Source organism: Falco peregrinus, chromosome 4 (assembly GCF_023634155.1).
Source record: "Falco peregrinus isolate bFalPer1 chromosome 4, bFalPer1.pri, whole genome shotgun sequence".
NCBI classification, from domain to species: Eukaryota; Metazoa; Chordata; class Aves; order Falconiformes; family Falconidae; genus Falco; species Falco peregrinus.
The window spans coordinates 99031889-99058928 of record NC_073724.1 but is presented as its reverse complement, the minus strand read 5'-3'; the positions used below and the strand labels follow the sequence as shown (position 1 = coordinate 99058928).

Genomic DNA, 27040 nt, shown 5'->3' with positions numbered 1-27040 from the left:
GGGATGCTTATCTTGGACTAGACACTTAACGCTTAGGTAGTTAGTGCCGCTGGGGTGAATCCTACCTTGCTGTCTCTGACTGAGATCTCTCTTAAACTTTGCTTCTGTAATCTAGATTCATTTGGCCCTTTAAATTTTTTATTGCAAGAAAAGACCTGGTCATCTAATAATCTAGGACCACATCTGTGAATAAACTCTCTAATGAGAGTAAATTGTTTAATTCTCATAGGAAAAACAACAGGAAATTGTGCAATGTCACAAAGTGAAACAAAGATGGCCTGGAACCCTGCCCCTGTGCTCCTGAGGTGACCCAAGTTACTATAGACAAGCTCTAAGAAAGCAGATACAGGGAATCCCAGTGATACACTGTCCTGGCGTGTGACTTACCTTAATGCGACTGCATGAAGAAATAAGTACATCTCTACATCTCAGTAGATAAATACCAAGTATGAAAGTGATTTGCATGTATGCAGCTCTTCAAATCTAAACAATATAAAAACACTGTCTTCTTCACTGTTACCTTGATGGCATCTTACAGTTCCTTTTCAACACATGATGTCACACAGAAAGGTTATCTGCTCCTAGGAAGCATACCTTATTTTTGCCCTCTATTACAGCCATTCGCTCAGTGATGCTCTGGATCCTGTTTCCTATGTTGCTGCCAGCTTTCAGGATGAAAGATCCTTCAGTATAAGAGCAAAAGCCATGCCTGAAGACAACAAAAATCAAAATTGTATTGATTTGGTGACAGACTGAAACATTCAACACACAAGACAAAACAATTCTTCTAGAAACAGTGATCAGTCAGGGAAAATTCAGGTGCTGTGATGACCAGGCAAGTACAGTTACTTTTTGTTAAATCTTGAGGTTTCGAGCCTGATGATTGGATCGACTTCCACAGCCCCTCTTTGAATATTAGCTTTCTGAAGTCGGTGTTAACCTTTAGCCCACCGTGGACTGGGAGGTCAGAATTTACAGTCTGAGCCTAGACCAATATCCCATTTCCAGTGCTCCTGTTTTCAGCCACTGCCATGGCTCAGGCTTGGCTTCAAACATGAGTTCATACTATTTTCAGCTTAAATTCAAGACAAGTTATATTTGGTTCAAGATCCATTCCATAATGGATTGGATGCTGTTTCACTGTGTCCAGGTTCTTTCTGTTATCATGAAAAATGATGCAAGTTCTCATTTCTGAATGTTTTCTTTAGTTCAGTTTACTAAATGGCAAAATATCAATACTGAGGTTCAATAACAAGACACACAGTAAAAATAACCATAATCCTGTAAATTAGCAAAACAAAGTTAAACAAAACTGTACCCAATTGCCAAAGGGATTTAAATGTTCATTTAATCTGAAAAAAAAAATCAAAGTCATGCTAATGAATGGAAATCTCAGGGAAAAAAATGCTTTTGCCTTATGCAACAAATTGGCTTGTAATCAGAACATTCAGGTGTGGTCATGGTAGAGCTAATTTGTTTCCCAAAGCCTAATTTGGTACACATGGAAATAAACACATTGGAATGCTTCTTAAATGCTGTCTGTCCCTGTTCTACTTTGAGGTTATCTAGTTTTGCTTTTCATCCAAAAATTAGTTGCTGCTTGTTCAATTCCAGCTTCATCAGTAGAGCTCAACCCTTCAGCAGGGTCAAGCTCTTTCAAATACGGTATGTTCCTTTGATCTTCCATGGATTTGAAAGATAATGACTGTAGTATCTGTAATCAAATAGTTCTGACATGTATATCAGTTGTTTAGAGAAAGGACCTTTAAAGCCCAGTGACTGGATAACGGCATGTGATGCAATCCTGACCAAAGAATGAGGTTCATTTCCCTCCAGCTAACTGTGCAGTTTGCTTAAACTTTGTGTTGTTTATAATATCAATAGTACACTAACTTTACATGTTTAATTGTGCAGCTATGCGTCAAACTGGCCAGCATCTTAGCAGATATTACAGCTTAAAGAAATGAAGATATGTAAACTAACTTGGGCTGTAATCATTAGCACAGATACATGATTGTCTGTCCAAGTTTCTTAATGTGCATTGAGAGGGTCAGTGAGCTGAAAAAGCCCAAACACAGGAGCAGGCCATGGTCATTCATGCATAGAGAGAGGACAAGGAGCAACAGCCCTGTCTACACAACCATTTCTTCCAGAGTCTGGTTTCAAAGCCAGCTTCCATTGATGATTGTTGAGGCTAGGGTGGATGGAAGACAGCTGCAGTAAGACAGATGATGCATTCAGGTAGGAAAAAATGGTTCAAAATTGTTCAGAAAGGTAGATGCCATTTACTTTGCACCTTTAATGCTTTAAGAAGTCTGGTTCTGTAATAAGACTAGAACACAGAAGACATGGTAATGTTGGTAAGCTGATAACATTTCCATGCCATAGCATATATCAGAACTTATTTAACGATACCAGTACTGTAGGCACACAATCAGGCAGACTCAAAGGCACATCCCTGTGACTGGATATTTGGGCAATCTCTGTACAGGAAGACAGAGACCCCAGAATCTCATTTCCCCCATACTAAAAAAGTCATTTTAATTATTTTTTTCCTTTCCCCACTGAATGAATATGTTTATTTATTTCTATGCTGAAAATTTGTGCTCTTTAGTATAAAAGTCCTTACAGAGAAACATATTTTGGTAAAGGACAGAAAGAAGGTATAATGCATATTCAGGAACTGCTTGCGCATCTCTGAAAAACATCTTTAATCTCCTTTCTTGCATCTCTGGAGCCTCCAGACTTAGTTGTTACTATATTCTTCCTCAGAATTCCTTGGAAAAGACTATATATTTAGGTTGCAATGTCTTAGGGATGAGGACAGTGTTATGTCTTTGCTGATGCTTAGCAAAATGAGGTGCTGATTACTCATTAACAACATAATACAAACTACCATCATAATCACAATAACATCACAATAACAAGAAAAACACTTGTAAAACCCTAGATGAAATACTAGCCCTGGAGTCACACATGCAAACTCTACTGACTTTACATATCGTACTGTCTCCAAACTGCCAATTACAATGTTAATGCAATTAATGTAGAAAATTGTATACACTTAATAGCTATTGTCCGTGGTTTTAATAAAAAACGGAGCCACAATCAAGCTGAGGATATGTTAGCCTACAGCCCACGGTACACAGCGGGAGATGCAAGTACTGTGGTACACACCACTTTGGCTCCACGGGCTGCTGGATCAGCAAACATTTACAAATCAGTTGCAGTACGGCTGCCAGGCAAAGTCTAGGACAAGGCTCAGACTCATCCTTTTGGATGCAGAACCAGATGCTTTCTCTCCTCAGCTGCCAAATGCCCTCACTTTAACCTCAAATACACTAACACAGCTTAGGGACAACACACAAGCCACCTCCAGCCTCCTGAGCTGGTTACTTGGGTTAGTACTCAGTCATCCTGCTCCTTGCTGCTGCCAGCAGTGCCACGTGAAGTCACTACTTAAGCCAGCAGCATCAGGTAGAGATGGGGAAGGGACAAATGGGAGTAATTAAGGGTCCTGCCTCCCAACCTGACCTCAGCTTCTAACAGGCATTTTGTAACAGTAAGAGAAAAGAAAAAAACTTAGATGTAGTCATCAAACCAAATGTTTGTTAAGTACAGATGCTTGGAAAGAGAGAAAAATGAAAATATAAAAATTTACTCTGGCTGGGACCAAAATACACAAGCATCTTCCTGTTAATTCAATTGATGTTTCGTTGCATGTGTCCTCAGATAACATCAGCTGTGCATTTTTTTGCTTTGCAAAGAATTTACAAGTTACTTCAAACTATCCACTCAGTAAAATAGCAAGGGTATCCTATTTGTAGGAAGAACTGCCCATGGGAAATCCCACTGCATTTTGGATGTCAGAGTCTTAGTCCAGATATCTCCGGAGCACATGAATTCCTGAAATGTTTTGTTGCGGGATGAGCCTGATTGCTTTGCATCTTCAGGAAAGCTTACAGCAGGGTTACCGCCAGGTTAATGAAAAAGCACACAGTGTGCGCAGGGATTCATAAACAAGCTGTTATCTGCCAGCACATTTCTAAGCACTTCTTACACCTGTTTCCCTGCAGACCTTTCCACGTCCCTACTTTGTGGGTGCGACTACGCACGTGTAAAGGTCCTATATAATAAATGCTAATGGAGGGTGTGTGCAAACGTATGTCTACAAACATTACGCAACCTCAGAGCAAGGTAATCAGACTCCGCTGCCTCACTTGAGCACTGGGAGAAGCAATCGGGTTTCTCACCTCCTAAGTAGTTTTTTCCATGTGCCTGCGTGCATGCTGGTGTGCGTGCTTGCCTGTGTGCACGCACACACACACCCGCCTGCACAGGCACGCTTCGCCCTTTGTGTCAAGACCCTGAGAAACTGGCTATTCCTTTGTGAAACCAGAAGCCATTAATTTTCCCGAGGGTTTTGGGAGAAGCTGGGTGCGGGGGTCAGGAGGCGAGAATGGCTGTGCTGGCGTGGGGGGTCGGGGAGCCGGCAGGATGCGCTGCCTGCCTGGGCGCGGAGCACGGGGCGAGCTCTGCCAGCAGACCTGCCCGCCAGCCGTACCCTGGGGAATGTGTGCTTCTTTGGAAGGGCTGGGGGTGTTTTATGCAATCAGAAGCAAGTTGAGCTTTATAAAAGGGGATGTGTGGAGCTGTCACCGGCGGGGGCCCTCGAGAAGCGGCTGGGGGGAGGGGAGCCAGCTTGCTTCTCAAGAATACATCAAGCCCTTGAGGAAGCAGAGTGTGCCATGTTTGAAGATGCAAAGATAATCACAGTGCTGGGAACAGTCTTGTGTAGCGGAGGAAGCCAAACAACAAGAGGAAAGCAGCATATGCTCCTGATTTCGCACAGGAAGCTAGCAGCACCTCCTGCCAAAGTGAGATAAGAAAACTCCCATGGCCTATTCTGGACAAGGCCGTGGTTATCAACCTTAGCTTCACACTGTCCTCACTCTGCTGTGCAGCCCGCTCCCCTTCCTAATGAGTTTCAGAGCCCTCACCTCTATTAGCATACAGCATGCCAAGCACAATAGTGTGGTATATTTATAACTATCGACGGGGAAAAGTTTCCAGGGTAAGAGTGTACTTCATGTCATCTTGATGTATTTCACTGAAATCAAACTACAACCCAGCTCCAAGCTAAAGTCCTGCCTATGAAACTACTGGCCTCAGAAGAAAAGAGGTTTTGTTGTCACCCCAGTGATTTATAGCTGAGCACAGGAGCTGAGGTAAGGGATTTGTCTAAGTATTCACAGGACAGACTTGACCCTCTGTATGACAGATGGTCCTAAATGAAAGCCTTAGACCCAGCTCGTCCAGACACATCATCTTCCCCATCCTGGAGACACTTCTGCAGTTTGCAGTTCAAGTAGTACAGTGACAAATACCAGTGGAAGAGCCTCAATCCCCACATCAGCTGGAAAGATGCTCATCCTCTGTCTCCTCACCTTCTCGGCTCCTTCCTCCCAAACCCTCCTGTGTGACGCCAGAGGCCATTGCAATCTTTCCCTCCTGCAACATCCCATTCAATTTTCTAAGCATTCCTCTTGGCAAAGCCACTCACAGCCTCAATCACACTTTTATTTACTGAGGTAGCGTTTGGCAACTGCACCAGTACTAGGCGCAAGAGGAAGCCACCCTGTCACTGACGGTGACTGTTTTAGAGAACAGTTAACGGCAGGCACAACATTTTTCTCAGTGTCTATCCTTTTTTTAGTGCAGCAATTAATTCCAAGCAGCATCGGGCCAATGTTATTACAAATTCACGTTGGGGTGACTCACATCTTTCAGGAGGTGATGGTGACAACACTAACTTTAAAACAGGAACTCTGGAAATTCCTGGAATTGTAAAGAATGTATAGGAACTGTTTTCCACTTGGAAGTTCTCAAAAAAATCTGAATGACATGGGTCTTGTCTGCTCCACACCTCAGTGTCTAGCACCGTGCGATTGGTAGCACAGGGCTGGCATAGCCACGTGTCCGGGGAAATACTGAGTCAATTTGAGGCAGGAAACAGGGAAAATAGTAGCAGGGAGCATGTACAGATTTTGAAACATGCTCTGTGAGGGTGGAGGTGGAGAACATGTGCTGGCTCACTGCCAGCATGCTCCACAAGCTTTGGCTGTGGACGTGATTCTATGATTTTAAGGAGCTATGGTCCAAGTGTTCCTGTTCTAGGTCAAAAAGGATCAGTTAGAGGTTGAAATGCTGGCCCTGCTGCCTTTGGTGGCAAGTCTGCAGCCAGCTGGGCACTCATCCAAAGCACCTTCCCCAGTATGAGGGTTACTGTGGCTAGGAAGAAATCTTCTACAAATGGTAGGAGCTGGATACATTTTACATCATATATTGTAGTTTGTTTATTTATTTAGGAGCTTAGCAAGGAATGCCAAACAAGAAATCCTGGTGAAAGTGGTGCACGTTCCTCCTCTGTGTGTCTTACTCACCCCTACGCTCTCACTGTCACTGGTCCCTACTGCTTTCCAGTGCAGTGTCAACACTTGCCCACCAAAAGCAGACGGGACATCACCAGCCCATTTCACCTCAGACACGCTCATGACTCTTAGAGAGCAGTAATTCTCCTTTGCTACTCCTCAACCTCTGTCTCCAGTGCAGGAGCAACTATAGACCAAGGGCACTATCAACTGTGCTGAGAAGTTACTCACTGATGAGATGCAGGGTGGCTGGAAGATTTCTCAGTGGCCTCCACACATTAGGCTGGGTTGGGGCCCGGATGCACTGCTCAGTTGCCAGAGTGAGGACTGAGTTGTTTTCTGTTTTGTAGGATGCTCTGTGTCCTTATTGAGGGGGATACTTCAAGGGAAAGTGCATTCTTTAGGGGAGATCCCTAGTGTCCTGAATGCCTCGTCATCCTGGTAAACATCTTTAAAAACAGTAGGGTATATTGCTCTATAGAAAAAGAAAGTGTTTGACAGCTGCACACTGCTTTTCTTGCTATTATCTACGTGCAATAATATGATTATCTACATGCAGATAAATGGATAGTGCTCCCCTTCCATGTTCATCCTTTCCAAACATTATGACTTGCCCTGAACTATTCCAGTATGCTACCACAGAAAGCTGATTGACCTGAACTATCTCAAAAGAAGCAGTAAGGTCAACAGCAGCCTTACCTATCCCACCTTTCAACCCTTCATCAGCCTGTGCTCATATTTCCACAGGAAAAAATCACTTCTACATCTTGCACACCTGAGCACCCTGCAACACCAGCTATTCATAACAAAAAATACAAATGCCTGAGACTGAGGGTCACCAAAACCCATATTTTGGTTCCAACTTCTTTGCCAGTACTTGAGACCTCTGGCCATTAGGGAATATAACGGTATTTGAAAGTAATTTTTCAGGTGTTTGCACATCCTGAGGTGACCTGAAATTTTCTCACCTTGAGTTTCTTATCAGATAATTATATTTTGCCTCTTGACCCTCAATTTCCTGCTTCACACTGCTTAACATTCTTCATGAACTCAGAATACCATCATATTTCAGCCAATCCTTCCTTCCTTCCTTCTTGTCCGCCTCCTTTCCCTCCTTTGCTAGACTGTAATCACTCTCATCACCCGTGCAGTCACTGTGACTCAGCCTCCACTTTCTCGGTCCAAAAGTGACAACCATGTCCTCCACAGAGGAGCTGGATGTTGGCTGGAACTACAGAATTATCACGTAAAGCATGAGGTTTCCACAAGCACCTAGAATGTCTTTCAGTGGGAAAAAGTGTTTGATTTTAGTAGTCTATAGTACGGAAAGGAAGGGGTGTTTTCTGATTTGGTTGAGCAGTCAGAAAGCTAAAGAGAAAGGCCAGGAAAAGTCTACACACAATGTCCACTCTTGCATTCCATTCCTGCCATTTCCAGTCTATGTTCCCTATATATAAAGTCCAAGATATTGTTCAGACCTTTCTGGCAAAAGTAATTTTTCATGCACAAGTCACTGCTATTAGCTCACTAGACTTCCATCCATAACGTAGAACTATAGCATTCCAAGATCCAGGTATCCCCAACAGCTTACCCCTCATAATACCAAAATTCCCTTCCTTTCCTTTGCTGTCCTGGCTGGATCCTCTTGGCTGTAGAAAGAAGTAACTCTTTACTATCTATTTACACAGTCCTTAATACCCCCTGTCTTGCTGACAAGCTGGAAGAACAACTAACACCATTTCCATTTGCCAGTGATCAGTGGAGGAGATGAAAGAGTTATTGCTACACTGAGATTGTGTTTTTCAAGATTATTTCTTTTCAGCTTCACTGCAAGTAGGGGTCCGAGAGCAGCTCTGGGCTGACTGGAGCAAGGGACTGGAAACAAGCAAGAAGAAAACAAGGAAAGGATGGGAAAGAATGGAGGGAAACATTTTTAAGGAGAGAGGGGAGTTGATTAGAGGGAAAACAGGAAGAGAAAATACTGGCAGATGTGGATATAAGACCAAGGATCCATCTACCCCATATCCTGTCTCAACAATGACCATAAGCAGGTGGCTGGGGATGAGTAAGAGCAGGACTAACTTCAGATACTTCCTCCTAATACTCCCCCAGTCACCAATTATTATCAGCTCGGGAGCTTCCCACAATGGAGGCCATTTCTACACTTCATTTCTCTTTCAAGAGAAATGTTTGTGCAAACTTTTTAAATCCCCAAAATCCTCCGGCACAGAGCTTCACAGATCTGCTATCCACTGCATGAAGAGCAGTCTCCTTTTCCTGTTCCAAATTGTGCTCCTCTTGGCTTCATTCAAAGGCCCCTACTTGAACTGGAAAAGAAATACACAACTGATCCTCACACGTGTGTCTTTCATAAGTCTGTAGATCTCTTATCATATAGCCCCAAAGTCACGCCTTTTTCAGTCTGCAGAGCCTTGACCTCCCTCCTCACTCACCCCTCATACATTCCTCTCATTCCCTGAAATTCCTTTGATCCTTTTTTTGCCCCTCACAGTGTGCCTCCCAGTTTGGCTGCATCCTTTGACAGGAAAGGATCAGAAATGCTCATAGTATAAAAGATGTCGGTAGTTTATGGATTTATGTGGAGTTATCATGGTGTTCTCTATTTTGTTCTTTATTTCTTTCCTGGCAATTCCTAACACTGGATTTGCTTTTTGCACTGCTCATGCCTGTGATCACTTTCACAACCCCGTGCATCACAACACTCAGATCCCTCTTTGTGGTAGTAGTGATCAGCCAACAGCCTTTTCACACTTTATTTTACATGTGAAAGCAAGATTGTTTTTTCTTATGTACATCACGCCCACTTATCTTTGGTTAATTTCATCTGCCACTTTATCACTCAGATACCCAGATTCATATAGTTCTGCATTTCTTTGCAATCAGGCTTCATGCTTAGAAATCTGAATAACTTAGTATCATCAGCAAGCTCTGTCACCTCCTTACCACTTTTTCCAGGTTATTTCTGAACATGTTGACAAGTACAGACCCTAGCACCAGCTCCTGAAAAATTTCACTGGTCGCCTCCCTACGCTGCAGGAACTGGCTGTTCCCTCTTAACCTCTGTTTTCTATTTTTTAACTGAGTATCTTTTTCTGACCACGATCTTACCTCATACGCCGTGTCTGTTCAAAGCCTTCTGCAAAGGCGTTTTGAAAGGCGTACACGTAAAAGGAAAAAGGATGCTAACTAAAGTTTGTATATTTTTGTAAAAGGTGTACTTGATCCAGTAATAGTACTCCATTCATAATCACTCTTGAGCACACACAGAGTTTGACCCGGTGCCTTCCTTTGGCCAAGAGCCCCTGCTAGCGCAGGAGCAGGTTTCTGGCTACAGGCTGGGACATCCCACTGGTTTGGACACCGCCAATGTGCGGGGCCTCGCTCACGACGTGCAGTCCCCACGTACAGCTTGTCGCAGGCTTTACTGTCTGTGGGCTGGGCTGCAGTGAGTAAAAGATCAAGCAATAACGTCCCACCATCAGCATGACCCTTATGTGATGCCAGAAGACACTGCAATCTTCCCCTGATGCAACATCCCATTCAATTCTCTAAACATGTGAGTAAGGACAAAAGTGTGATTCTGAGCAGAGCATCCCTGATCATCTGAATTTTACTGTAGAACTTATGTTTTAGGTTTGATCAATGACTGATTAAAAAATTACTTGGGCAGTGTGTTTCGTTTTAAAACATTTCCTACTAAACTTGAAAAACTTTGATTTAAAGTGATTTGAAAACCAGCAATATTGAAATTGGAAAGCTTAAGCTTCTGGTTCAGCTAAGACCCATGATCAAACCATTTACAGCTTACAGTGTTACCCTGAGGATAGACTGGGGTAAACTGTACTCAGTACGCAGCACGTATTTGTCAAGCTTATTTATCCATATGTATATGCCAGGTCCGATTCATATGACATTAAGTAAAATACAAAAAATATTTTAAAATTCTGAAATGCTGAGGACAGCCCTACTAGCTGTTTTCAGAGGACAGAAGGTGTTCACAAGCAAGCATTGACCTCTGGCTCTCAGTGGAAGTGCAGAATGAGATGCTTCAGCACACTGCTTGTTCAGGCTGAAGCATCAGATGCTGTTTCACTCCTCTCTTTTGGCTTCAAACTCTCTGCCAGTCCATGCTACTGCAATGTACTCTCATGTCTGTCCTCTGCATTTTTTGAAAGATATGTTGAAAAACACAAGGTCTGATTGTTATTTATGCTAATCTATTTCCCCAACCCTAGCAAAATAAGAGAATAGCTAGCTGTTTTGCCTTTTTTTTTTTTTTTTTTTAATATACCAATTCTAAGTACCTTTACTAGATCACCACAAGAAGATTTTCTTGTAGTAGAGAGTGGAAGGCACGAATGCCACCAGCCAGATCCTCAGCCAATGTGGATTTAGAGCCGAGGATCTGGCCACATGTCAAATTAAACAAAGGCATTTTTGAACTACCTGTTTATTAATGGCATCTGACCTACTTTTACCAGTGCTAAGGGCTCAGACTTCCCCTTCCCGAAAATAGAAGGTGGCATGGGGAACAAAAACAGTCGCTGTGGACAAACTAATGGGCATCGATGTTTGCAGACACCCAACAATTAAATTTGGGTGGTTCAGTACATTTCTAATTAAGTACAATTAACACTTGTTCTTTACTTGTTCATTTTACATACCTCACTGATGTTCCAAATCTGGTTTCCCCTGATAATCTATCCAAGCACATCCTAATGATTCTGCCTTTCAATCCCTTATTAATACACTGACATAGACAATGCAGAAATGCAATTAGACTGCTACGCACACATGGCCTGCCTCCTCTTTCACTGGAGCTGGTGGGAGTCTGGCCATGCACTTTCATTACGGTACTTCCAGTCTTTCTGTATCTCTGCAGAAGTTTCAAGGAAAACTGCTAGTTTTTGCCTCCAGAGATCCACAACATGCTCCTATTCTTCCCTCTGTAGTGCTGGAGAGCTATTCCTATAGAAAATCATATGTGTGACCCTGCAGACAAGCCTCAAAGGGATGTAATATTCCCTTCTTATCACACTGTGTTAAATCAGTAGCAATTTCAATGAGGACCCACACACATCAGAGCGCTACAAATGTCACGGTTTCCTGAGATTAGCTCTTTGGCAGCAGTACCAGCATAGACATTGCGACACAGCCCCTGGTCCCTGCTGCCTGCTTCTGTCCTCAACTTCACGTATTCAGCCCTTCATTCCCAATCCCACCGTTCAGGTGGTTTTACCACCAAGTTCATATCCTGACACTATAGTAGTCAGGGAGGCAGAGAATCAGGGACCAGTTTTTCCAATGACTTTGTTTTTGTAGGCATCTCCACGGTACCATTTATGTTTCTCTTTCCCTCATGCACACACACACACAGAGGAAAAAAAAAAAACAAAAACCAACAACAACAAAATAATGCAGACTGATGTCACAGCAGGGTTGGAAAAATAATAATCCAATATTCAGTTTGAGGATAAACAAAACCGATAGTTCAAAGAGAGAGGGAAGCAGCGAGGTGATGGGAAAGTTGGAGCACCCAAGGTAAAATTTCAGTGTTGTATCTGTTTGCAGTTTCTGAAGGGCCGATCAGTCAAGCCTTGGGCAGAGCACGATGAAGATGTCTCTTGAGCTGCCTATATGGAAATGTTCAGAGAAAGAAACTACCCCAAACGACACTGCACAACCGCTGAGGAGACCAGTGCTTCCACTGAGCAATATCAGCATCCCACACGCCTTTCTTGGCAGGCTCTGCCAGGCCAGTTTAAGATAAACACAAATCTGCTCCAGAGATTCAGACGAAGAACAATTAACATCAGGTGATCCCAGCATGCAGATGCTCACGCTGCAGCCTCCGAGCTGATCAGTTTTAGGTGGAGCCCAGCCTGGCTGGCTCCACAGACCCTCGGCATGCCCTGCCGCTGGCTGCCCCTCCGCATGCCTCTGCTGGCAACCCAACCTCAGCCAAAAGGAGGCCAGAAACAACAACCCCAGGGCAGTAGGGAAGGGGCCAAGGAGGCTGATGGACACTGCAGGACAAGTGTCCCACAGGCTGCCTTCTGCTACAGCCACTGAGCAACCACGAGCTGCCCAGCCGGGGAATGTATATGCCAGCTACAGAGCAGCAGAGCAAGCTGGAGTAAGATAGCACTGGGAAAGTAGTATCTTGGTCATTTAAGAAAGACTAATCTGTAATTTTTTTAATTGCATTTTATTTTAACTCTCATTGCATCTTCTACTGTTTTTGCCTGCCATCTCTGAATTTATTAGCTCTGTATAAGCTTTTAAAACCCCAAAACCATTACTTTTTGCCCCAGACAGTTTTTCTTGACGCTTCTATGTTTCCTTGCTGGGGTGAACATCAGAAGAGAAGGTTATTTAATGGCAATAGAGTTGGTTTAAGCAATTTCAGCAGAAAATAAAGAACAGGAAATTTTAATGTTGGTCGCTCCACATTCCAAGAAGTCACATTTGTTGAGCAATTTTACAGATTTTTTTAATATTTTTTTTTTAAATTTGCTACCAGGAAACTATGGAAACTGTTTAACTTGGCTGGCCTCCTGTTACTGGCCTGAATGAAGCAGAGAGAAAAGTTATGCAAATTGACTGTATCAATCACAAAGCATTAAAATATATCTGCATTTTATTTAAAAGCAATGGAATCCATTGAGGTATTTTTAGATTTTTTTAAGTAGAAATACTGTCTGGAACAGAAACTGAAAGAAGGAGCCAGATAACCTAATGGTTTCTATTAAGGAGCCCATAGGCAATAGTGTTTCAAAAATAAAGTCTAATTTATCCAGTAAGTGTCATTCCCCAGCTTGCAGTGATAGTACTCAAGTGATGTCAAGTTAAGCACATATATAAATCCTGGAGCAAACAGATCTGTGCACTGCAAGGTCTTCGCAGCAACAGCATCTTTTTACTCAGTGCGCATTCTGTCCTGTGGCATGAGACTCAGAGACTTGATGAGACTCCCCACTGCCAGACACTGAATAACGGTAACCTGCGGGGATTTATTAACTTAAGGTACAAGGTACACCTGTGCACAGAAATAGGCACTACTTGAGCACAAATAGAACAACATTTTAGCCTTGGAAACCTAATATTGGGCAGGTAAATCCAAATAAATGTTTTAATGACAGAATAAGATAGTTTTTTTTATCTGCTGCACAAGCTAAACACACCTTAAATCTGTTGTTTAGGCAAACCTCCCTCTACATGAGGAAAGTATAGTGAAATAGGTGGGATTAAAGGGCTCTCCAGTTCTTCAGCAAGAACACTCGAACTGGCATAGCCATCAACCTAGGCGAGGCATGCCAGCTGCCAAGGTAGTCCACTCTTGCTCCCTTCTTGGAGCAGGAGACAAAATGTAATTATCAGGTATTTCTGCCTTTCTGCAACAGTCAATTGTCACCATATTATTCAGAGGAAGTCGTTCCACACCTCCTAGGGAAAGCATTAAAAATGGTGTTCTGCAGACTACTTCAATGAGCATTTAAAAGAGAAGGAAGGGGAGGGGGTTAAAGAGAATCGGCACAGAACAATTATGAAGGCAATTTGGAAGCAAGTCTGGAAACAACCTTGTAACTGAGCCAATAGCTGATTCAAATTGTTACATTTCTCCTTTGATCACCTGCTCAAACACACTTCTAATTAGCATTTAATTGAGTCTACAGTTTAGCACATTATTAAACACCTGCTAGCGGATATTAATTTCTGTTTCTGATGACACACTCTCCCGTGCTGCAGTGCAGATCCCTGCCTGTTAACAGCAGGAAATATTTGACAATGGACGAGCACCACCCCAGCTCCCAAAGAAGAGCCAACTGTTTTATCAGTGCCGCACTGTGATTTCAGCCCAGGGTATGCATAGATATATAAACATTTGAAAGAAACCAAAAGATTGAAACTTTGCATATATGCCTTTCACAGGGTTTTTTCTACTTAAGAAGTACTGTGATTTCTCTTCTCTTTCACTTTGCACCTATGAGCAAAGATAAATTAATACTCAGAATTTTGCGACTTGTCCTTCGAAGGTAACCGAACAGATAGAGTAAATGCAGCCCTCACCTGTCCTCGGAAAGCAGAACCTCAGGTTATACCTATTCCGGCAAAAGGAGAGATTGCTAGTGCCACCTCTTGGCGAGAAGGGCACAGAAGGCCACCCATTAGCATAGTCCCAAAGCAAAGCGTAACTGGAAAAACTACGTGCGCTTCTAGGGAGTGCTGACCGCTGTCTCACTGATCACAAAGCACCCTTAATTTGAAATAACAGGTTTATCCTATTTAATTGAAGGAGGTGTCTTGTATCCCTGCAGTTAAGCATGTGATTAAATGTTTGGCTGGATTGCCACTAAAACCCAGTGCTAGGAAAGCATTAAAGAAGTTAAATCCTACGTGAAGTGATTATCTTCAACTGAAGCTGAGAAAGTGTTGGTTCCTAAACGCTTGTTAGGTTTTTAAATATCTTCATTGTGCTGTGATCCAAATACCTTGCATGTTTGAACCTTCTGATAGCAGCTTAATGCTATTGCCATTGTGGAGGTTGAATGTTAATCATTAAGACTGTGTCAGATTTCATGATGTGGGAAGAGCTTTGGATAAATGAGTCAACGCACAAACTTGTAATTGTAAGAAACAGATTTCAAAAGAAATCTTAAATATAAAAGAGGATTAGTTAAGTGCCACATCAGCATCAAGTAAGCTTGTATGGTGCCATTTGTATTTCATCCTGTTGAAATATCATCTGGAGAAAGCTGGGCCCATTTGGCTCGCTGAACTGAATCTATGAGCCAATGTATTGTAAGAGAATTCAACCTTCATAACGGAAAGAGTCTTTAAGATAGTTTCTGTTGAATTTCAGAAGAAGTCATGCAGGGAAATCACTGTGTGTGGAGGAAAGCGTGGTGGAAAGCATGGAAATCTCCTCCGTGAGAAAGCATGTGAAGTTTGAAAAGCATTATCTGCAAGGCTTCCCTCATAAAAATTAAAAAGCAATTATCACCTTTAGACATTGCATACATGCATAGCAGTGAACTGTAAATAAACTTGTGTAGCAATACAAAATAACAGCTCTGCCCTCCATTTTCAAATAATGCAGAAAAAAATGCAGTGCTTGCATGTTTACTAAAAAATACATGGATTAAAGTTATACAAACTTTACTAACTAAGCATTGGTCATGGCAAGCTTTATTCTTGTAAAAAAGTAAATATTTAAATGTAATAGTAAGGGAAGACATGCTACACGTAAGGAAGGAAGTTGTCCTACCTTGTTTTAGAATGGTTTTGTCTACAGGGATACCACATCCATGTAATTTTAGGCTGAGGAATACCATACACTGTACATGTCAGCACTTGTTTGCTGCCCAGTAAATACAGGTTGGGATCAGGGAATGATGACACAGCATTTTCATATATCTGGGGTTTCACTGTAAAGGGTAAAAATTAAAAGCAATTAAAACCAGCTAATTTCCAGTGTATTGCATGATCATGAAAACGCTACATTTCTGCAGGGTGAGTAATAAGAAAAATCCCCAGGAGAACAAAGGAAAACAGCAGGCCTAAGTGAAGTCAGATGAGCAGTTAGTAACACATTTAAGTCATCAGGAACAAGTATTTGACTGTGGAGGACAGAAACCCTTCTAACGAAAACCAGCGGCTGTCTTCTGATTGCGAGATGGGTCTATCACCCTGCATATGGGCCTTGGGTTTGGGTCCATGAAAGCCAGCAAGAAAACCCACAATGACCTGAACAGTGCAAGATCAATAAAAATCTAGCTCAATGAAAATTTAGCATTTACATGTTCAGGAGAAGAATGGGAACATATTGTAAACTTACCATTTACTCTAAGGGTGACTGTAAGGTTCTTAGACAAGTTCCACTGTCGTATGCTCAGTATTATAGTGTAGTTTCCTGCATCTTCCTCAGCAACATCCTTGATGATTAATGAATAGTCTTTAACCATGTACCGAGCACACTTTTCAGCAGCAGGTAGACCATCTTTTAACCTGTTTAAAAGAATTCCAGAAATCAAACTTTTGAAAAATAATGTTGCTTAAACTGCCTGTGCTATTTCATTTCACAACATTTCTTAATCTTTGGGCAAGGATTGAATTTACAGTCCAAGATTCTGTTTACCAGAGGTTTATCCTTCCCTTACAAATAAGATCGCTGATATTTATAAAGCACTTTGGATAATACCTTTGTATACATTAAAATCAATAAGGATCTGATAGAGTATTTGAGAGTTGCTGAAAACCACAACTGTCTCTCTGATGATCCCAGTTTTCCATGCTTGTGCCGCCATTTAGTCTAGAAGACAACCATTTTGGCTGAAAGTCATTCACACAAATAAAGGTTGCATCATCCAGAGCTGACCATTTCTCTATGACCTCAGAATACATCCTGGGACAAAGTATTACAGTAGCCTAAGCACAGCTGTGATTTTAGGAAGAGGAAGAGTAAGGAGATTAGATAAGCATTTAAGAATCAGATATCCTGCTATCAAGTGAATGTTTTTAAAGATAACAGAAAATGAACATAGAAAGTATGAACTGTTGCTCACACACAGATGAATCCTGAAGAAGCACAACACTTGTCTTCAAAGTCTAAAATACAGCGTGGAGCACATTTTGGTAGGTTGCTGTATGAAGATTGACATGATGTTAGCAGAAGAGTGCAACAGAGTTTCACTATCAAGAAGGACTTGATTAAAATGATTCACAAGTTTTAGTAAGTATTTACGGAAGATACTTGCTCTTATTAGAGGAGGGAGCACTAAAAAATGGATCATAAAAATTTATTTAGGCATTTCACTGGACAGAACCACTGAGTAGATGAGGCAGAAAAAGCCTCTAGAGATCACTTAGTCCAACCTCCTATTCAAAGCAAGGTCAGAATGTTGTTCAAAACCATTTCCAGTCTGGTTTTGAGTATCTCCAAGGATGGAGACTTCAGAGTCTCTCTGGACTACTTGTTCCAGTGTTTTACCAACCTCAGAGTGATAAATAAATGAATAAATAAATAAATGAATAAATAAATAAATAAATCTTGTTTAAATGGATTTTTTTGTATTTCAGAAATTTTGCATCTGTATGTGTAGTCAGCAAGCCCAGCCACTAAAGAAACAAAATACTGTACAAATGGCTAGCATCAGCTACACTTTTGCCGCTTAATTTTCCGTGTGGAGCCATACATGTAAAGGTTTTGTAAAATAAAACAAAATGTTTGCAGCAAAATTCCTGCCTGTGAGTATCATGGACACTCACTGTTCATGTATGTATGATTTGTTTTCTTAATCAGTCTAGTCACAGACCCTTTGTTAAAGTGCAATGAGTTGAGCCAGAGCTACTGGTGTTTATTCAAATGAAAAAAAAACCTTGAGATCATGAATAGATAACATTGTTTTATATGAATGTGGTTTGGGTTAATGCAAAAAACTGTTCAGAAGTTTTCTTAGCACAGTATATGTAAGCCAAAGTAAATGCTCCAGTCACTAAAGTAGATCTACAACCTGCAGATCACTATATAATAAAACCAGCTTCTATGCTTTTTTAATAGTGCAAGTCTGTATGACTCGAGTCAGTCAATTATTTTAATGAAAATCTTTTTTTCTTTCTCCTACTGTCTGAAAAGCAAATTCAGGTCTTGTGTCTAGGTCTGAGTGAAGCTGGATGCAACACTTCAGTTAAAGTTGGTAGAGATACTTAGCTGCAGAGTGTCCATTGATTTCAGTGGGAGACATAGTTAACATTTGAGGATCTGAGCTCTAAACTTCCCAGATACCCTTTTTTGCATTTGCATGCAAAAGTATGTTCTCATAAATTGGTAAAACCCAGGACAACCCTGAAACTTCCAATAAAACTCCACAACTGTATTGTCTCCAGTGTGTTGCCGTTTCAAGGAGTCTTATTTGAACATTTTACCAATACTATTTTTCATCTAGGACAAGGTCCAGTACGCATACGTGGAGGTAACTGTTGGTCCTACCATATAACCTCTGGAGAGGGAAATGCCTTCACTTTCATCGACAAACGATAGGATTTTCTTCCAGCTACAGCCTCCAGTGCAGTTTTTCTTCGACGTTTCAAATTAATAAACATTTTATCTTAAACAAAAGAAAAAGAGTGCACTGTATTACTGATTTTTATTTTCAGCCTGCAAAAACTGTTGTTCTACTAAAAAGAACAGGAACCCAAACAAAAATGATCTTTAGTAATTTTGGTGTTTCCACACGGCAGCAACAAGAACAAAGCCTAACCTCCACCTAGAGATCTATAAAATATAAAGAAATTCACCACAAACCTACAAGAAACTGAAATATAGTTCCCAAGCCATGAATGTGCCTGGAGAAGAGACACTGGCCAACTTCACACCGTGCTTCAGTCAGAAAAAAAAAGGCACAAGAGATAAGGTGGTTCCTGGTACATGGGAAGCTGAACTAGATGATCACGATGACCCTTCTACTCCTGAAGACCAAACATCAATGGGTATTCCAAAAGAAAATATTCTGCCGGTGAGAATTTAACCGAACTCCAGAGAAACAGCAAGGAAAAGGCAGACACGTTCTGTATCATTGGTAAACAGCTGTTTCATCACACAAACAAACCTTTATCAGTTCATTGGAACAATCTCAACCTGCTGGAATTTGTTCTTTTCCAGTTGTACTGCCCCATATTTCAAACTCTCTGGCAAGTTGATGGGTTTTACCAGAGGCAGTAAAACATAATATTCATACAATACAGTGAAAATCTCCATACCTCTCCCTATCCCCTGCCCCCCTCCCCCAAACTGCACGCGAGCAAAATAAAACATTCAAAACATGAAAAACTGTTTGATTGTCCATAAGGATGCTGGATATCTACTAAACAAGTGCAAAGTTTAATCACACTTGCCACATAAGATGCACAAGATAAATGAGCAGTTTGATTACACAAGTCAAGTTATAAAGGCACAACCCCGATCCTGCAAACCCTTATTCACACAGGCTCTTTCTAATGTGGGTATCCCATACATGGGGCTGCTTATGTGAATAAGAGTTTACAGGGTGGCTTCAACAGCTGCAGCTTCTCTGACTTTAATTTTAATCTAAAACTCAGTTCCTGACAGCTTCATCTTATCTATTTAAGAATACTGTAAGTGGATATCATGATGTATCATTGAGCACAGTAAGTGGATATCACAATATGATATGATCGTAACATCTGGTGCTCCCAGTCACTTAGTCCAGGGATTAAAGAGAAAAAATGGACTGAAATACCCTCTAAGAATACCAGCATGGGGTGTTTAGTCCATGCTTCCAGATGATGGAGAAAAGGTAGACCACTGAAAACATGGAACAAATCAATATTCTGCCCATGAGTCATCTGTCATAGAGGACACCCACCAGCTGCTTGGTCCTTAATACCAATGATGCTCCAAAGATCCTGGACAGTCCTAATTGTAACAGGATGCCACAAATAAGGCAGCTTGTCATAGAGCCCCAGTGCACAAAAGTCCTAATTCACATAAATCTGAAATAACACCAGATTTCACAGTTTTCACAGAAAGCCCAGGCAGACCATAGGGAGCTCGTTTAAGGCTCCCACTGTAAAACCATATTAAAGAGTTGCAGTATCTTGTGCTCATTTCAATTTATTGAATGGTCTAGCAGCTACCTGCTCCATGTAGAGCTAGTGTATCTAATTCTTCGTTAATTTTTTTAGAAAACAATAAATAACTACTGTAGAAGAAGAAGTGAGATTCTTCTACTTAAATTCAGCTTGTACTTATTATTTTATTAAAATATAGTTTAACGGATTGCATCTGCCAGAACTGACTGAGGACAAGGTATCACAGTATGTAGCAGATGAGAGTGATCAAACCGAATACTAACATGCCTACTACCAATAATACAAAACAGTCATGAAAGAAAAGGCACATATTCTCTCTGGTCTCCTTCCTTTTTCCGCCCATGACGAATGAGCTATAAATTCACTCCCACTTTGTGTCATGTAAAGCTATTTTATGACTGCCTGTGGTACACGAGCATTCTGTATTCCACAAACCTGCAACACTTCTTACCGTAAACAATGACTGTTGTGTTTACAGCTTTGATTGATGGCCCGCTCTTCACGTGGCAGGTGTACTGGCCTTTATCAATATCACGCACTTTGTCAACAACGAGGATACTGTAAAAAATATTGGCTTCTGTATTCTTCTGGTCAATGCGCTGCGTTATAGAACCTCTTCTCCTTGCCTATAAAAGCAAAAATGAACAAAAGCGAGCTTAATCAAAGCAATTTTCATTATTATTAAGATTTTTATTTTACTCTACTGCCACCATACCTTAATAAAAAAAAATCCAGATCTCCCTGTACAGCACAGACATGGGAAAGATGCCTAACATTTCCAGAGGGTCAACAAAAAAAATTATATGTAACATTATATGGCAATTCATTCTTATCTTCTCCAGGGTTGTAATAGCATCCAAACTAGTTCTTTCCAGATGAAGATCATCCCTTCTGTATGGCCTGCCACACCAACATGCCCCAGGTCCCCACTGCACCTCGTCCAGCATTGCCCGTAAAAATCCCTGAAGCCATGGTGTGAAGAGCAGCACATAAATCGGTGCCTGGACTCAGTGCCATAGGCAGCAGACATTCAGAAGAAGAGAGCATCAACACAAGAAGGGGAGAATTCTGGAAACGCTATAGATGGAAAAGGGACTAGATTTGGCAAGGGAATAACAGGGTGGAACTGAAGATAATGTGCATCTGAGGAGTTATTTCCTGCAACTCCCCCTCAGCCTTTGGCCTCAAAGTTTATTTAACCCAGGACATTGTTGGTGTCTTATAAACACTGAGCACCCTTCAGTTACCATCCCAATAAAAACAAAGCAGAATTTCACAAGTGTAGTGTCCAGCTAGGGCTTGGTAAGACAGCAATGAGCAATATAATACATTTGGAACATTTCTCTTTTTGCTAAGTTGTTTATTTCTGAGGTGAAAAAATGCCAGGGAAAAAGGCTACAGTACGCAAGAAACAATTGCATTAATCTTGCCTATATAATGTAATCATAATTTCAGTTTGTGATTAGGCACAATGAATGACATAATAGATGATCTTCACTTGAATCATCAGCATAAATCAAACTGACATGAAAGGAATGGGAGTTGTAAACCTTAAACTAATGTCAAATTTCTTATCAGCTTTACACTGACTCCCTGGCAGATATTCTGTAAGCGACATATATTTATGAGGATGCTCCCAGTAGGGGGGGAGGAGAAGCACATTCAAGATCATGCCTGTAGCTGTCAAAACAAGAGGATTGTTCATGTGACACTTAACAAATGAGATTTTGGCTAGCTAAATCAAAATATCTTTTCTAAACATGCTCGAGTCGGGTGCCTGACTGTCTGCCAGTCTTTGAAATGAATGTGTTGAGAAAGACAGCCTCATGGCAAACTTTTTTGTTACAAGAAAGAGCCCCTGCCTGGGACTGGATGATAAATTTCTATCATTTCCCCAGGTCGAAAAGACACTCCTGGGAATGAAACAATTCTAGCGTTTGCTCGTGATTATGCAATATAACCAGAGTATATTGTGCAAACATGTTTACTTACTCAATTAGGCACCAGAAAGAAAAAAAGAAACCTTAAGAGGCATGTCAGCAAGGGTCAAAATGATGGAATGCGAACCACGGCAAGCATTTCGAAGCAAAATTCCTCCCAGGATGCTAGATACAGCATGATCTGTGGGAAACCCCTGGCTGCTTCATTTCAACCACAGCACTCACTTCTCCAGGATAAGTCCACGTCATCTGCACTCTGGTGTTCCAGGCTGCGGTGACAGTACAGTTAATTGCTAGGCTGTCTCCTTTCAGCAACTTGACAAGACGCGGGGTGCTTAACTGAACATCAAAAATCGTGTTGGCTGCATGTGACAAAGAAGAAAAAAAGTGAGTAACGTCACCAGGGCAGAGCGCTTTCTGAAAGACAGGGAGTAGAGAACACTACTTACTCTCACGGTGCGTTAGGTACTTTGTGCTGTATGTGTGTCCACCGATGGTTGTCTCGCAGCTCAGGAGCCCTATGAACCTGTAGGTTGCCTTAGGTATTCTGAAGCCTTTCATGCTGTCCCAGATTATTGTCTTGCCATCAGGAATTAGGGTTTCTAGTGGAATCTGGAAGTGTCAAACACACATCATAAAAACAACTCATCCTCATGCCACTCTCTAATCAAAGCAGCCTAATAAAAAGGAATGGGGAAAAACCCACCCTAAAAAATGCCAATCAAAGTAGAACGGATGACATTTAATTACGCAGATTTTTCAAGTCACATTTTCATCACAAAATAGAGGAAAAATCTGGGTGAAGAATGTGAATGTTTTATTTGTTTCCAAGATTTCATTATTTATAACAGGATGTAATTTATGACACAATAGATTGACACTATCATTAGCCTCAGCGCTTGGGCTGCTATTCTGTTGGCTCCTGGTTGGCAGCTAAAGTGCTCATCTTGGCAAACCTTTGCAATTAAGTATCCTGGTTTCACCACTGAGACACAAATGCACATATTTCAATGGAGGTGATAAATGGACTTAATTTGCTGTCATTTCATGGCTTTAACAAATTCCTGCCAGGATTCAATTTGATGCTTCTCACGTTTATGTTGTCTGAAGGACTGGACTGTTTAAAAAAAAAAAAAAAAAAGAAGTTAAGGACATGACTGGCTGTCCAAAGCTGACCAGTCAGAGTACACATCTCTAAGTGATCACATACAATGTGAAGTACAAATTTTAAAGCCAACAAGCTTCCTTGGGGACTTTTGTTGAGAACTACTGATTATACTGAATGGGGAAAGTCATATCGACTAGAGATTTTGAAAGGACGCCTTGAAACACTAAAACCATCATATTTCCACAGAAAAAGTATCCAGCACATTTTAAAAATTTGGCACTTCTAAGTCCCTCGGAAATTGAGGACCCAACAAGTACTTAATGTAAAGCCATCAGGTGTTTTTAAACTTTAGACCTGAAAGCTAATGTGGACTAAAATATTACCACATAGGATCAAGTGTTCACTTTGCCAGCAGTAAAAAAAATATTTCATATGAGAGTCCTTTGACTTTTAAGCCCCATTTTAGCAAGGTATCAAGAAAACCCTGAAAAGATAAAGCATGACACAGGCACTGAAGTGCAGACAAGATCTCTTGTCATGGGTTTTTGTTATGCCTTATCAATGGAATAAATGTCACCATTTGGGTAACACAGAGATCAGACATGAATACAAAGCCTGATGTGATTCTTCTTTTATAAAGCCTGCTTTTACGGTAAAAATAACATATTTTTAAAGATGACACAGAGTAGAGTTTGAGTGAATTATTGCCCTAAGCAAAGGCGCCTGGATCAAATAAGCACCTTGCAGCCCATCACCTCTTACTGTGTACCCAGTCTCACTACGTCCCCTTCATCTCCTCATCCTTCCCCTTTATTTGAGCAAAGGACTTAAGCATTGGCCAGTCCTCTCCTTCCTATGGCCAAAGCCAGCCTGAGTGGCTGCCAGAGGCTGGAGGAAGCATGGCTGCCCAGCACCTTCCTGAATGATACAGCTTCTCTCCAAAACACGGCAGTCGTGATGCTGCTGCTCTGCACACACCAAAAGCTACCCTTGAGATCACCTCCACTCATCTCATGCCATTTCCTCCAACAGAAAGGCACGGTGAATCAAATGAACAATAATTACAGAGCACAAAATGCTGTGGTAGAATTCCTTATCTTTACAACAGCTGATAAGATGCTATAATAAGCATGCAAATCACAGGGGAAGTGTGTTACACACACACACGCGCACACTCAAATAAAGCCCATTACATTACAGCCTGCTGGCTACCATTCAACAATATCGAACTCTAAGAGCTCTGTTGCCATTCCTGTTCTAAATAAAACAAGTATTCAAGCTTTGGGTTAACTAGTTATGCTTTCAAGGGCTTCAACTGGATTTATCCTCTTGCCGCTTTGGTAGAAAACAGACTGTTTCTGAGCATATTCCTCCAAGAGTTTTCACATACACTGTGAAGAAAGAGTGAAGTCAGAGCCTCAGAGCCTCCCTAGACTCACATTTCCCAGGGAATGCATTCACTTCACATTAATTAGTTAATTGATGGTTTACTGAATTTGTATCAGCCTTACTCCAAGAATGGGAAAGTAACCGAAACATCCAGGATATGTCCAGGTCTTGGAAATACAGTGCTTATAAATATGATCCTGTTTTGCAACACTTAATGTTGTGATATTCAACAGGCTCACCTGCTCTGGAGGCGAATCTTTGCCTGCACATCTCATCTGACATCCCTCAAAAACAGCTAGAGCTACAGCCTTTTGTGTAATTTTTCACAGCTTTGAGACTAAGAAGTTGCACACGGTCACACGTGAAAGCATAACTCAACTGTTTTAAGTTTCTGTAAGGAAAACTTTGATTAGCAAAAGAGCAACGTGACACAGCTGGTCTCTGGCTAAGTCTTGGGGGTGGGAAACAAGACACTGCAACAAGTCCCTTTCAGAGGGTGGAAATACCAGGATTTTGTCTCAGAAGAGTAGTGGTGGCTGGGTGCTCACCCTCACAGCCCTTCACAGCTCTACCCTCTCTCCATACAGGCTTCAGTTTCCTACCCAGCTCTCCTCCACGCTGCTGGGCTCTGCCAACCCCACTGGTTCAGATGACCCATTTCCCACTCTCAGAGAAGCACAGTTGCTTTGCCTTGCCCTAAATCACCTCCCAGGGCACCACCTAGAGACATGACATCATCACCATGATGAACACTGCATGGGTGGTACAGGACAGAGGATCCCAGAATCACACAACAATTTAAGTTGGAAGGGACCTCTAGAGGTCACCTGGTCCATCGCCCATGTAGATCAGGGCCAACATTGTTCAGGGACTTGCCAAAAAATGGCCCATTTGGTCATCACAGAGACAAGTAGGAAACCTATGAAGAAACACAGGGCAGGCATTCAAAGAATTAATTTGTTTTGATGGCTGCAGTATACACAGAATTTATTGTCTACATGCTTATCTGTGTGAACCACATCACTGTGGCTCCCAGCGCAGTCTTGGCCTTTTACTTTCTTTGTACTTTGTTTCAAACTAGCTTTCCATTTCTTTTCGTTCTTTGCTCAACACCAGCCACTGAACCTTTTTGGTACTCAGTGGCATTAACACAGTACTGCCACAAGGTTTTGGGTACATACATATGATTGAGAGTATATAGTCCAGCTGTGTTTCCCCACATCTCCAAAGGCAGGTTGTATTGGAAAGAACCAGGTGAAAGCATAGTGGAAACATATGTTAGGTTCTGAATGCTTGTCTTTTCTTTCATGTCTCCCCTTCCATCAATTTGGGAGGGATGAGGTGGCATCATTAACAATTCCCACTGTCTAGGTGTGTGACTCTCAGCATCCTTGGGGTTTTTTCCCTGCTTCTTTCGTTAAGCTGAAGCTTATTTATCTCTATCCCCATGAATGTCATTACTGTACTTTTGGATTCTCTGTTATAAAGTCAACAAAGAGAGGTACCAAACCATTGTACCAAAAGGTGATGTTTTCTCCATTTAACAGGATAAGAGCAAATGAAGATGCAAGAGAAGTGCACACCTTAGCTGCAATGAGATTTATCTTATTTTAGGGATCTTGAATGAAGCTGCTAGAATCATATGGATAGGAATGATGGTTTCAGAAGCTCTGGATATCTGCCTATTAAAGATTAGAACAAAACTATCAATTAATTTCACAGCTCTTCATGTAATGAGGAAAAGAAAAGGCCATCGGCTGTTGCAAATATAGATTATCATAACAGGACCTGAAGGCTACATTTGAAATAGGAATGAAAAGCTCCACCCCTATAACCCAATCCCTGTTTTATTAGCTTCTTGATTTTTAAGACTCCTATGTTGCACATGATTGCCATGCTATAGAATATAATTTGTACAGATGTTCAGCCTGGAAGTTAGAGCAAGGCAGTATCTCAAAAAGACTGAGTAAGGTAAAGATGCAATTTTAATGAAAAAATCATTTGTAGTGTTGAAGATGGAAGTAGCATTGCACAGGAACAGAACACTGAAGGCAGTGCTCATGCAGCCGTAACAAGTCCTTTCAGAAAAGATGGATTACCAAAAAATATTTACTATTTTTACTTCTTGGCAATATAGAATGCAGAACCTAATGACTCTAATGCTGGGGGCTTCTTTCCAGGTCCAGAGGATTGCATTATGGGGACACCGGCTTCTTCCTTTATCACTGAATGGAAAACACAGAATAGGTTTTGCCAGCTCTCCAGAAGTAGTATGCCTGCAGCTGTGAAATGCATTTAACACTTCTTTTAATTGCTATGTGAGCAAAAGCTTGCTGGAATCTTCATATATGGGTGTTACAGATGATAAATAAAGTAAGGTATGATGTAATGCATTGTAGTTTACATGCTTCAGGAAATTCTGGGATTAATTAGGGAACACATTTATTTTTCCTGGAATGCAAAACATGTAAGCAACCAATCCTTTCTTTCAAGACTTGGCTCCAGCTCCTCCTTCTCCTTCCCAGAGTATTATATCTGGG

The 27040-nt window shown here is 41.4% G+C and overlaps 1 protein-coding gene across 2 annotated transcripts in view; it reads right to left on the bottom strand.

Moving 5' to 3' along the window:
* FLT1 (fms related receptor tyrosine kinase 1) overlaps positions 1 to 27040 on the bottom strand; it is a 117068-nt gene that overhangs the window by 62250 nt on the left and 27778 nt on the right. For both annotated transcript variants that reach the window (XM_055802709.1, XM_055802710.1), the window contains exons 5-11: positions 22453 to 22615; positions 22229 to 22365; positions 20515 to 20689; positions 18442 to 18559; positions 16291 to 16460; positions 15721 to 15880; positions 595 to 709 (exon numbers count right to left, since the gene is read on the bottom strand). In XM_055802709.1, the coding sequence (XP_055658684.1) occupies positions 595 to 709; positions 15721 to 15880; positions 16291 to 16460; positions 18442 to 18559; positions 20515 to 20689; positions 22229 to 22365; positions 22453 to 22615 (1038 nt within the window). The remainder of the gene's footprint in view (positions 1 to 594; positions 710 to 15720; positions 15881 to 16290; positions 16461 to 18441; positions 18560 to 20514; positions 20690 to 22228; positions 22366 to 22452; positions 22616 to 27040) is intronic.